The sequence below is a fragment of the Rhinolophus sinicus genome, linkage group LG01 (assembly GCF_036562045.2).
Source record: "Rhinolophus sinicus isolate RSC01 linkage group LG01, ASM3656204v1, whole genome shotgun sequence".
NCBI lineage: Eukaryota > Metazoa > Chordata > Mammalia > Chiroptera > Rhinolophidae > Rhinolophus > Rhinolophus sinicus.
The window spans coordinates 69,286,862-69,299,813 of NC_133751.1; the positions used below are offsets into that span (position 1 = coordinate 69,286,862).

General features: G+C 38.5%; 1 protein-coding gene across 1 annotated transcript in view; it reads left to right on the forward strand.

Moving 5' to 3' along the window:
• The window catches only part of CCDC80 (coiled-coil domain containing 80), a 37,405-nt gene extending 24,707 nt beyond the window's left edge, over positions 1 to 12,698 (forward strand). Inside the window, exons 6-8 of the mRNA XM_019734879.2 lie at positions 2,145 to 2,248; positions 11,059 to 11,139; positions 12,187 to 12,698. Coding sequence (XP_019590438.2) covers positions 2,145 to 2,248; positions 11,059 to 11,139; positions 12,187 to 12,533 — 532 coding nt within the window. The 3' untranslated portion in view covers positions 12,534 to 12,698. The remainder of the gene's footprint in view (positions 1 to 2,144; positions 2,249 to 11,058; positions 11,140 to 12,186) is intronic.
• The last annotated feature ends 254 nt before the right edge of the window (positions 12,699 to 12,952 follow it).

Here is a 12,952-nt window from a genome sequence, read left to right on the forward strand (position 1 = left end):
TACATCCTATGGAAGTTACTTCTTTCAGTGTCACAAGTTGGGGGCTTCTATCTTCATGTGAAGGGCTGTTGGAGAAAAAAATCTTTCCTTAGGGGAAATGACCTTCACTTAGTTGTGTCTGCGACAGGGAGTCTCAGATCCCATCCCTTTCCAATCAGGACAGCATTCAGTGGTGCACACAGGTAAACAAGCCAAAATATACCTCACCCAAAATAGCTGCCTGCAGGATACCCTACAGCTCTGTGTGAGGCCAGGAAGGCTGGCCTGGTTTGCATGCTGGCTGAGAAGCTAGGGCTGGTCTGGCATGTCTCCTAAGGAAGCAGGGAAAGTACAGGAGACCATGTTTGTCATCCGACAGTAGTCACTGTTCCCTATCCCAGGAAACCTCGGACAATCTCAGATGCTCCTCTCCCCTCCTCAGTGCCAAACACATTCATCTTGCTATCCTCAGTGGAGATTTTAGTTTTTCTTTCCCTTTAAAGAAAAATAAGCAGAGGAAGCAAATGTAATGTCACAGCAAGCAATTCTTGGCGAGCCTTGCTACAGGCGTCCATTCAGAGATTGTATTTCATCAGACTATCATTTTCTCTCATTCACCCAAACCACTATTCCCCCAAGAGGGCATTTTCTTTGGGTTGAAAACTCTCATGTTCACTCTGAGGCTAGAAGGGGCACTGGGAAAGAGGCCGTGAGTAAAATCATCTGGCTTCCAGCTCATTGAGTGCACTAATACCCCACCGTTGCCTACACTGAAGGCACAAAGCAAAACCCCTGCTCCAGTGAAGGCGGAATTTGAGACTACTCAATACAGTTGCCCCTTGGCGGCATACCCTCGCTCCCTCACACCCTTTTAGGGACCCTGAGAGCACCAGCCAAGCATCAGGATCGCTGAGGGTGGGAGATTAGGGAAACCACTGGCCTGGGAGTCAGAGAAATCTGTGTTTTGCTACAACCTCTTAGATTTACTAATGAGGCAAATTATTTCACTCCTCTAAGCCTCATTTTGTCATCTGTAAAATGGAGACACTAAGCCGTTCCCTCACTGAACTCTAATGAGGAACATATACTGTGTCGATGAAAATAAGCTATAAAATGACACACAAACGTAAGGATTAAATCAGTTGTCATATAGCATCGTGGTAGACAATGTCCAAGGTCTGTTCATGAACAAAGTTCTACGTCGAGAAGCCTGCAGATGTAGACACAATCTATATTCATGCCATCACATGGAAAACTTACATGGATGAGCTTTGGTTTAATTCTTATAACACCACTTTGAAATGGATGCAATTTGTGATTCTAGAGATGATAAGGAAAAACAGAAACTTAGATGAACTGAGGGACATGCTCAAGGAACCCAAGAAGTAGCAGCGATGAAACATGGCCTCAGGTCTCCTGACTATAAGACAGCAGCTCTTTCTACTACCCTCCTGTGTTGGAGCTGTAAGAGCAGAAACAAGTTTACTATGTATTTTAAATTCCTATGGCTCTAGGTTTAGCCCCAGTCTACTTCATAGGGGTACTCTGTGTCGGTTCTTACTAGTGATATAGGGTATATGTTAGAACTTGTATTTGCCTTTGGAAGAATCACAGACACCTGAGGAAGGTAAATAAGTCTTTGTTTTTCCAGGAACTCTCCTGGATCCTTTGAGCCACTTTCCCATTTTCCTTCCTCCTGTCACCATTACCTACTTAAAATGTACTTATTTTTTCCCTATTCTATTTCCTGTCCATATATTCATTTCCTAACCCCTTCCAAACCTTAGGGAACGCTACTAGAACTTGAGTTTTCTTCAGTTCCCTCCAATTCCCTATTTCTGTTGCTACACTATAACACAATTTTGGTCAGTCTTCCTTGCATCTGAGAGCTTTGTCTCTTCTTAAGTGACTTCATCCGTCATAGTGGCTAGACTCATGCCTGACACATCATGCAAATGCCACACACAGTAAGCAGACTGTGAAATTACAACAGAACCAAGGGCAGGAAATGCAGTATAATGGCCTTGAGGAGCTAGGAGACATTTCTAAGGGTCAGTGTTTTTTATTCTGGGCACAGAAAAACACCGACAGCCTAAGTTCCTCTGCTTTCTTACACTAGCCTCTGTTGTTTGAAGCAGTAATTGTGGCTTCTGCTTCTTTCCCAGGTTCCGATGGAGGCGGCGGCTGCTGGTCATCTCTGCTCCTAGTGATGAAGACTGGGCCTATTCACAGCAGCTCTCGGCCCTCAGTGGTCAGGCCTGCAATTTTGGTGAGTAGGAAGCCTGGTCATCACGGCGTTAGCACAGTACTCTCGTCCTGGTCAGTTCTAAAATGGGACATAGCAGCTTAGATCATCGAAATAGTCCCCGGTCCAGACTGTAGATTCCCAGACACTTATTCAATTATATGGAGTACAAAGTTCCTTTCAGGCTGGAGCTACTTTTTTCAGACTGGGGTCTACTTTTTATTTTCTCAATATTCTCCCTGCTCATATTCTTCATTGAAGTGTTTGAAAAGACTCCTTTACTTTCAGGGATCTATATTATTGTGTGTCTTCTTGTTTTGATGTTTTTAAGTAGTTGTCTCAAATATAAAACTCAGGTATCATCATTTAGTTCAGTAATTCTTAGGTACCAACATTGGGTACTTCTCTACACATTAAATGTCTCTTGTAAAACAGGAATGGCTTTGCGAATTAATATGTTAGGTGAAGCACACTATAATATATTGCCATTCCATTAAAAAGGATTTTGATCTATAATGGGCAGACAGCAAGATCTGTTACAAAGAATCTTATTTTTAAGACAAACAGGTAAAGAGAAACTATTATTATTATTATTATTATTATTATTATTATTATTATTATTATGTTTGTAGTGAATTGCCCAGTGTTTTGAAAATTAACGTATACTTTCTTTTCTTTTTAAATTTATTGGGGTGACAATTGTTAGTAAAATTACATGGATTTCAGGTGTACAATTCTGTATTACATCATCTATAAATCCCATTGTGTGTTCACCACCCAGAGTCAGTTCTCCTTCCATCACCATATATTTGATCCCCCTTACCCTCATCTCCCACCCCCCAACCCCCTTACACTCTGGTAAACACTAAACTATTGTCTGTGTCTATGAGTTTTTGTTTCTCATTTGTTTGTCTTGTTCTTTTGTTGTTTTGGGTTTATATACCACATATCAGTGAAATCATATGGTTCTCTGCTTTTTCTGTCTGATGTATTTCGCTTAGCATTATACTCTCAAGATCCATCCATGTTGTCACAAATGTTCGTATATCATCTTTTCTTCCCGCCGAATAGTATTCCATTGTGTATATATACCACAACTTCTTTATCCATTCATCTATCGAAGGACATTTTGGTTGTTTCCATGTCTTGGCCACCGTAAACAAAGCTGCATTGAACATTGGAGCACACATGTTTTTATGTATAAATGTTTTCAGATTTTTTGGGTAGATACCCAGAAGAGGGATTGCTGGGTCATATGGTAATTCTATTCGTAATTTTTTGAGGAATCTCCACACTGCCTTCCATAACGGCTGCACCAGTCTGCATTCCCACCAATAGTGTATGAGGGTTCCTATTTCTCCACAGCCTCTCCAACACTTGTTACTATTTGTCTTGTTGATGATAGCCATTCTGACTGGGGTGAGGTGACATCTCATTGTGGTTTTTATTTGCATTTCTCTGATGATTAGTGATGTTGAGCATTTTTTCATATGTCTATTTGCCATTTTATGTCCTCTTTGGAGAAATGTCTCTTCAGGTCGTCTGCCCATTTTTCAATTGGGTTGTTTATGTTTTTGTTGTTGAGTTTCATGAGTTCCTTGTATATTTTAGATATTAGTCCCTTATCGGAGGCACTGTTTGCAAAAACTTCTTCCATTCAGTTGGTTGCCTCTTTATTTTGTCAATGGTTTCTTTTGCTGTGCAGAAGCTTTTAAGTTTCATATAGTCCCATTCGTTTATTTTAGCTTTTACTTCCCTTGTCTTTGGAGTCAAATTCATAAAATGCTCTTTGAACCCAAGGTCCATAAGTTTAGTACCTATGTTTTCTTCTATGCAGTTTATTGTGTCAGGTCTTATGCTTAAGTCTTTGATCCATTTTGAATTAATTTTGGTACATGGTGACAGATAGCAGTCCAGTTTCATTCTTTTGCACGTGGCTATCCAATTCTCCCAGCACCATTTATTGAAGAGGCTGTCTTTTCTCCATTGTATGTTTTTAGCTTCTTTGTCAAAAATTATCTGTCCATATTTATGTGGTTTTATTTCTGGGTTCTCAATTCTATTCCATTGGTCTATGTGTCTGTTTTTCTGCCAATACCATGCTGTTTTGATTATTGTAGCCCTGTAGTACAAGCTAAAGTCAGGGAGTGTGATACCTCCAGTATTGTTCTTTTTCTTAAGATTGCTTTGGCTATTCAGGGTCTTTTGTGGTTCCAAACAAATCTGATGACATTTTGTTCTATTTCTTTAAAAAATGCCTTTGGGATTTTGATGGGGAGTGCATTAAATCTGTATATTTCTTTGAGTAATATGGCCATTTTAACTATGTTGATTCTTCCAATCCATGAGCATGGGATGTCTTTCCATTTCTTTGTGTCTTCTTCAATTTCTTTTAAAAATGTCTCACAGTTTTCAGCATATAGGTCTTTCACATCCTTGGTTAAGTTTATTCCTAGGTATTTTATTCTTTTTGCTGCAATTGCAAAAGGAATTGTTTTTTGTATTTCTTTTTCTGAGATTTCATTGTTAGTATATAGGAATGCAATGGACTTTTTATGTTGATTTTATTAATAGCTTTTTGGTGGAGTCTTTAGGGTTTTCTAGATATAGCATCATGTCATCTGCCAAGAGTGACAATTTAACTTCTTCATTCCCAATTTGGATGCCTTTTATTTCTTTCTCTTGCCTGACTGTTCTGGTGAGGACTTCCAACACTATGTTGAAAAGCAGAGGTGATAGGGGACAGCCCTGTCGTGTTCCTGAATGTAGAGCAAAGGGCTTCAGTTTTTCACCATTAATTATGAGATTAGCTGAGGGTTTGTCATATATGGCCTTTATTATGTTAAGGCATTTTCCTTCTATACCTATTTTATTAAGTGTTTTAATCATAAATGGATGTTGTATCTTGTCAAATGCTTTTTCTGCATCAATTGATATAATCATATGATTTTTGTCCTTTATTTTGTTTATGTGATGTATCACATTGATGGATTTGCGGATGTTGAACCATCCTTGTGCCCCTGGGCTGAACCCTACTTGGTCGTGATGAATAATCTTTTTAATGCATTGTTGTATTTGATTTGCTAGAATTATGTTTAGGATTTTTGCATCTGTATTCATCAGAGATATTGGTCTGTAGTTCTCTTTTTTTGTGTTGTCCTTGCCAGGTTTTGGTATCAAGGTAATGTTGGCCTCATAAAATGAGTTAGGGAGTACTGTCTCTTCTTCAATTTTTTGGAAGAGTTTGAGCAGGATTGGTATTAGATCCTCTTTGAAGGTTTGGTAGAATTCACTAGTGAAGCCATCTGGTCCCGGACTTTTGCTTTTGGGAAGGTTTTGGATGACTGATTCAATTTCGTTACTGGTGATTGGTCTGTTTAGATTTTCCAGTTCTTCATGGTTCAGCCTAGGGAGGCTATATGTTTCTCAGAACTTGTCCATTTCTTCTAGGTTATTGAATTTGGTGGCATATAGTCCTTCATAGTATTCTTGGATGATCCTTGGTATTTTTGTGGTGTCCGTGATAATTTCACCTTTTTCATTTCTGATTTTGTTAATTAGTGTCTTTTCTCTTTTTATCTTAGTGAGTCTAGCCAAGGGTTTGTCAATTTTGTTAATCTTTTCAAAGAACCAGCTCTTTGTCACATTAATTTTTTCTATTGTCTTTTTGTTCTCTATTTCATTTAGTTTTGCTTTGATTTTTGTTATTTCCTTTCTTCTGCTGACCTTGGGTTTTATTTGTTCTTCTTTTTCTAGCTCTTTAAGGTGTAACATGAGGTTATTTATTTGGGATTTTTCTTGTTTCTTGAGATAGGCCTGTAATGATATAAATTTCCCTCTTAAAACTGCTTTCACTATATCTCAAATATTTCGTAGGATGTATTTTCATTGTCATTTGTTTCTACATATGTTTTGATCTCTCCTCTAATTTCTTCTTTGACCTGGTCGTTCTTTGAAAGTATGTTGTTTAATCTCCATGTATTTGTGTTTTTCCCTGCTTTCTTTTTGCAGTTGATATCCAATTTCAAAGCCTTGTGATCAGAGAATATGCTTGGTATGATTTCAGTTTTCTTAAATTTGCTGAGGCTGATTTCATGTCCCAATATATGGTTTATCCTTGAGAATGTTCCATGTACACTAGAAAAAAATGTATAGTCTGATGTTTTAGGATGAAGTGCTCTATAAATGTCAATTATGTCCATTTCATCTAATGTGTCATTTAGGGCTGCTATTTCGTTATTTATTTTCTGTTTGGATGATCTATCCATAGCTGTCAATGATGTATTTAAGTCCCTTAGTATAATTGTGTTTTGGTCAATTTCTCCCTTTAGTTCTGTTAGTAGTTGCTTGGTATATTTCGGTGCTCCCTGATTGGGGGCATAAATATTGATGACTGTTATGTCTTCTTGTTGTATAGTCCCCTTCACCATTATGAAATGTCCTTCTTTGTCTCTTGTTGTCTTTTTCACCCTGAAGTCTGTTTCATCTGATATCATTATGGCTACACCTGATTTTCTCTGGTACCATTTGCTTGGAGTGTCAATTTTCACCCTTTCACTTTGAGTCTATGCTAGTCCTTGTAGCTGAGATGTGTGTTTTGGAGACAGCATATGGTTGGGTTTACTTTTTTGATCCAATCTGCTACTCTGTGCCTTTTTAATGGTGAGTTTAGTCCATTTACATTTAGGGTGATTATTGATATGTGAGGATTTCCTGTCATTCTATCTTTAGTTTTCTGGTAAGGCTGTGTCTCCATTGTTTCTTTGCCTTTTTGTTGTTGTCTATTATTTCTGTGTGGTGGTATTCTAGGATGTTTCCCTCTGTTTCTTCTGTTATTACAGTATATATTTCAGTTCTTGATTTTTTTTGAGTTGTTACCCTTAAGTTTATGTAAAAGAAAGTTTGATATTTAGAGTATTCCATTTTCTTCAGCACGCTTACTTTCTCCATTCCCATCTTCCAGTTCAGGCCTTTACACTCCCCCTTTTAATTTTTGGTTGCCACAAATTGTCCCTGTTGATGGTGGTCGAATAGCCTCCTTTAGTATTTCTTGTAGTGCAGGTCGTGTATTAGAAAATTCCCTTAGCTTCTGTATGTCTGGGAAGGTCCTTATTCCTCCTTCATATCTAAAGGATATCTTTGCTGGATATATTATTCTTGGCTCATAATTTCTCTCTTTCAATAGTTTGAATACTTGGTTCCATTCCCTCCTGGCTTCTAGAGTTTCTGCAGAAAAATCTGATGATAATCTAATTGCCTTTCCTTTGTAGGTTACCGTCTTCTTTTCCTGGCTGCTTTGAGGATTCTTTCTTTGTCGTTGATTTGAGACAGCTTCATTACAATGTGTCTTGGAGAAGGCCTGTTGGGATTGATGTAATTAGGTGTTTATTTGCTTCTTGGATTCGAGGATTCAGTTCTGTCCACAAGTTTGGGAAGTTCTCATCGACAATTTGTTTGAATATATTCCCTGTTCCCTTCTCTCTTTCTTCTCCTTCTGAGATACCCATTATTCTTATATTGCTCTTTCTGATTGAGTCAGAAAGTTCTTGTAGAATTCTTTCATTTCTTTTACGTCTCAAGTTTCTTTCTTCTTCCATCTGTGTAATTTCCAGGTTTCTATCTTCAGTGTCACTGATTCTTTCCTCCATCTGGTCAACTCTACTACCTAAGCTGGTTATTTCATTCTTAATTTCTTCTATTGAGTTCTTATTGTCTAGAAATTCTATTTGGTTCTTTTTTAAAATTTCAATCTCTTTCGTAAAATGCTCATGTTGTTCTTTGATTGTGTTTCTGAGTTCATTAAACTGCCTTTCTGTGTTTTCTTGCATCTCATTGAGTTTTCTCAGAACTGCAATCTCGAATTCTCTGTCATTTAAGTCACATATTTCCATATCTTTAAGGTCCTTTTCTGGAGACTTTTCACTTTCTTTCTGACCTGTCTTGTTGCCTTGGTTATTCATGGCAATTACTGATTTATTGTTTCTCTTCCTAGACATCTAAAGGAGTGGCTTCTGTAACAGGTTGATAGGAAGAGGTCTTTTTTTTTGTTTTTCAGTACTTGTTAGTAGAATGTTTTATTTTCTCTCTGACTGCAGCCTTTTTTTCTCTCTCACATGGTAGTGCTTTGTTTTCTCTGCACTATTCCAGCTTCTCACACAATGGGGGGATTCCCTGGGAGACGGGCTCTCCTCTGTTAATAGTTCGACTGGATCACAGGGCGCAGTGTCTGTGTGGGTATTCAGAGAGCTTTTGAAGTTCCAAAGCTCTTCCTGCACCAGATTCAGAGCCCCTATGCTTCAGCAGTTCTGTTTACTCCTGCAGGGATCCGCCCAGATAGGTGGGGCCAGGGGCGGGGTGAGTTGTGAGAGGTGGCCCAGAGCAAAGGCGGCGGCCACCACCATGGCCGGTCTTGCTTCCACAGCTCCCTCGCCTTTGCCGGAACAAGTTGGGCTGCGAATCTGTGTCTGTGGTCCACAGTTCTCAGAACAGCAAATATTCTGTTCTTTTGATCCAACACTGCTACTGTTCCACTTCTAGCACCGGGCAGGTGGGGGTGGGGCGAGTTCTGGGAGAGTAAGGAGGGGGCGGCTAGTCTCAGTGCCTAGGGCTCCGTTCTCTGCTCAGCAGTGAGGGCTTAAACCACGGTTTTCAGCCTTCTTCCCTCAGTCTTTGCTCTGAGGTCTCTGCTGTGAGTGTTGGGTTCGGCCATGGTATATGCTGTCCCCTCAGCCCTGTGGGCCATAAGCGGAGCCCTAGCAGTCTGAGTTCTTCCCTCTCCCACCGCTGCAGTAGTTCCAGGATGCAGCAAGCTCGGAGCACTGAGCTAGGTCTGCGTCCTGCGCCCACGCGGCTCTGTCTCCGCACTTCTCCCTTCCCTCCTTTCCCGCTCACACGAGTCGCCCACCTTTAGGTGAATTCAGTAGTGGGCCTCTTCGTCTTGCCTGTCTGCTGTGCAGGGAGTCCTTTGTGGAGTTATAGTTGTTCAATTAGTTGTAAATTCCAGGGGAGATTTACAGAGGCTGACCACATGCCGCCATTTTGATGACGTCTCACATATGCTTTCTTTACCAAACATTATTATCTTACCGGGCTGATAGAGCTAATATCTTTTTAAATATGGATATACAGAAAGTAAAATGTATAGCACATACAGAAAGGAAAATGTATAGCACATAGAACAATGATGAACCACGGAGATAATGGCAATTTCAAGAGTGGAAATCACACCTGAAGTCTCATTGAAGATATACCTTTGCAGAGAAAGAATTTTTGAGAATCATGGGTGGTGGGGGGAAGTAGCAGGGACCACAGATTTTAAAAATCTATTATTGGAACATAGATGAATCAGCATTATTTTGATACTTGTATTAGGAAGAAGAATCATTTGTTAGTTATAAACCTGTGCTTGACTTATGTGTGTGTGGGGGGAGAGTTGTTAACAGAGCCTGGGTCCTTGCTAGGTACCTATACCTGTAAATTATAAACACATTTCAGTTTTAAGATGTGAAATAATAACTCAAAGGAGGCAGAAAACAAGCTCATAACAGTAAGAAAAATTAGAAAACTTGGGAATTTTTATTTATACTCCTATTATCAAGGTTAATAATTTAAGACTTTATATTAACACTTATAAGATTTGATTGTGCCACTATTCTTAAGCCTATTTTAAGTTATTTATAGCCACCGATGGTGCTAGGTAAGACAGAACTTCCTAGAGCTATTAATGACCCTTCACAATAAAAGAATATAAATAAAATCAGGACTTGTTAATTTTCTAAAGATTTCTTTGCTGCAGCTATCAGATGGTGTTCTTAATCTCTGTCCACAGAGCCTAAGTCACATTAGTTGTAAGCAAACTCTTTTGTTTACAATAATCAGGAAATATGAACAAGTCATGTTTCCCAGGAATAATTAAATTCATGATCTTTCCATCTGAAAACATGACCCAACAGCATGTAGAACAGAATGCTTCACTTCTCTGGGAGAAGAGTAAAGAACACAAACATTTTTTGGGGGGAAATATTATTTTGCCTTAAGCTCCTCCTTAAAAAATGCCTCCCATGGTGGCTTTCAATTTTATCTCCTGGACAATAAACACCATCAATATTTATATTATTAGTTTCAAGTTATTATCCTGACTAGGCTGGGATTTTGTCTAAAACCTTGAAATCTTGATAGGGTGACCTGACAGCCCCTCTTCATTCTGAATCCCTTCATGTGCAATTCATCTTCAAAAGAATTCCAACGAGCTGCCAAGGAATGACCTCTGTCCTTTCCTGAAACTTGAGTTGAGGGTGGGAAGCAAACTGTGCTTGCCTAAGTGTGAATCCTCTAAATAAGTGATAAGAACCTGCCCTTTAAGCTGACAAACTTTTGTTCAAGGAAGTCAGAATTATCAATGACAATGAATGGGGTCTGCAGTCTTTTCTCCGAAAGTTATCCAGGTAAGCTTATGTGATGTTAGAAGACTGATCAGTTAGATCATCTCAGATATTTTAATGTTCTGATGACTTAATTTTTGTTTTGTCATTTAATAGAGTGTGAATCACAGTGTAAGAGTACATTCTTTATTTCAACCTACAAAAAAACCCCACAAAAGAACAAACATCTGACCTTTTGTTAATCCCAAAATCTGTAATTGGTCTTCTTCAAGGTTTTAAAATTATTTAGGCATTTTCTTATGGAAAAAATTGAAAATGGATTATTCTATTTGATCAGGTTATGTTCCATATTCTTTTTAAACTTACAGATTTTTAATTGTCAGACACTCTTTGGAGGTAAAAGATAACTTAGAGTCCTTTCCCCTAATTCTGTGGCTTTCTTTTTTCTTCCAGGTCTGCGCCACATAACCATTTTGAAGCTCTTAGGCGTCGGAGAGGAAGTTGGGGGAGTTTTAGAACTGTTCCCGATTAATGGTATAGCGTTTTTATTTGCTAATGATTTAAACTACTGTGCAGTTCAGTTAAATTATTAAATTATATGCAAACAGTGGGTGTACCTCGAAGGTGAACAAAGTTCCACGAGTCCTCCCCACCTCCTGTGCAGGAGTGTGTGTGTGTGCATATGTGTGCACAGTATGTGTGTAGAGGAAGGGGAAGTGGATTGCAAGCACTAACATTGTTTTAAATATGAAATCACTCATAAGTGACAGTAAAAATATCTACTTCCTTAACTAATGCTTTTCGTCTGCACAGAGCTTTATGGTTTACAAAGCATTTTCATGTACGTTATCTCATTTAATTCTCACAATGGTATTATGAGGCCCATAGATTATATCTTATTGATTCCCTTTCAACAGATAAGGACATATATTAACAGGCTCCAAGAAGCTGAAAGAAAATGACTAATGACTAAAAGTTTCAGAAGGCAAATCCAGTCCTTCCTTCCAAGATCAAGTTCTTTACATTAGATAATGTGTCTAAAATCCTGGCACAATACTGGATAGTGTCAGCTGCCTTCCCCCACCCCCTTTCTTCTTTTCACTAATCGTAGCAGTTCAAATACATTTATCCAGCTCTTATATAACTGGTATTTTCCACCTTTGATGATGAAATAAGCTTTTTGTTATAAAGACAAGAGCACCAAAGGGAAAACTATAATTACAAAGAACTAACTAAGCTAATTGGAAATAAATTTAAAAATATAAACAATATAGTCTTTGTTAGTGACAGATTTTAAACAAACTGATCTTGCCAAGATTAAATTAAGAGACTGGTTTTATATTTTGTAACATTTCTGTAAGAGACATTATGTGCCCCAAAGTTTGACACTAATAATGTTGCAGAACCGCAGGGATATTTAATTTCTCGTTGAAAAAAACCAGCAAGATTCTTTGGATTTTGAGCTAAAGAGGCTCATAGGTCCTCTCTCGATTCTCACAGTGATTTTTTTTCTCACTTTGATGTTTTCCTGAGTACTGACTCTTTAATCCACTAACATTTTTTTTTCTAATCCTGTTCTAGGGAGCTCTGTTGTTGAGCGAGAAGACGTGCCAGCCCATTTAGTGAAAGATATACGTAACTATTTTCAAGTGAGCCCAGAGTACTTCTCTATGCTTCTAGTTGGAAAAGATGGAAATGTAAAATCCTGGTATCCTTCCCCAATGTGGTCCATGGTAATAGTGTATGATTTAATTGATTCGATGCAACTTCGGAGACAGGAAATGGCCATTCAGCAGTCACTGGGGATGCGCTGCCCAGAAGATGAGTACGCAGGCTACGGTTACCATAGTTACCACCAAGGATACCAAGATGGTTACCAGGATGACTACCGTCATCACGAGAGTTACCACCATGGATACCCTTACTGAACAGAAATATGTAAACCTTAGCCTCAGCCAGTTTCCCCGAAGCTATTAAAGCCACATGTGGCCAGCTATGTAAAGGAGTTCTGCCTACATTCCACACTGCCTACATTCCTTTCTTTTTCCTTTCAGTGTTCATCCAAGATTAAATAAATAGCAAACTTTTGCCTACTCATGAGTTGTTACTGAAGTCTGAAATCATAAAGATGTTTGAAAGAATTATTTGTTTCTCTAACTGGAGGAGATCGGGTGCTGAATAATGGTACTGAAAATGAATTATTTTACTTTTTTCTTACATGATGGACATGATTTGGAATACAAAATTCTATAGGATAAGTATTTATATCTCTCTTTTACCTTTTTTAGCATTAATTGGTAAGTGAAAACTATGCTTGTTAAAGAAAATTAAAGATCACAGCACATGT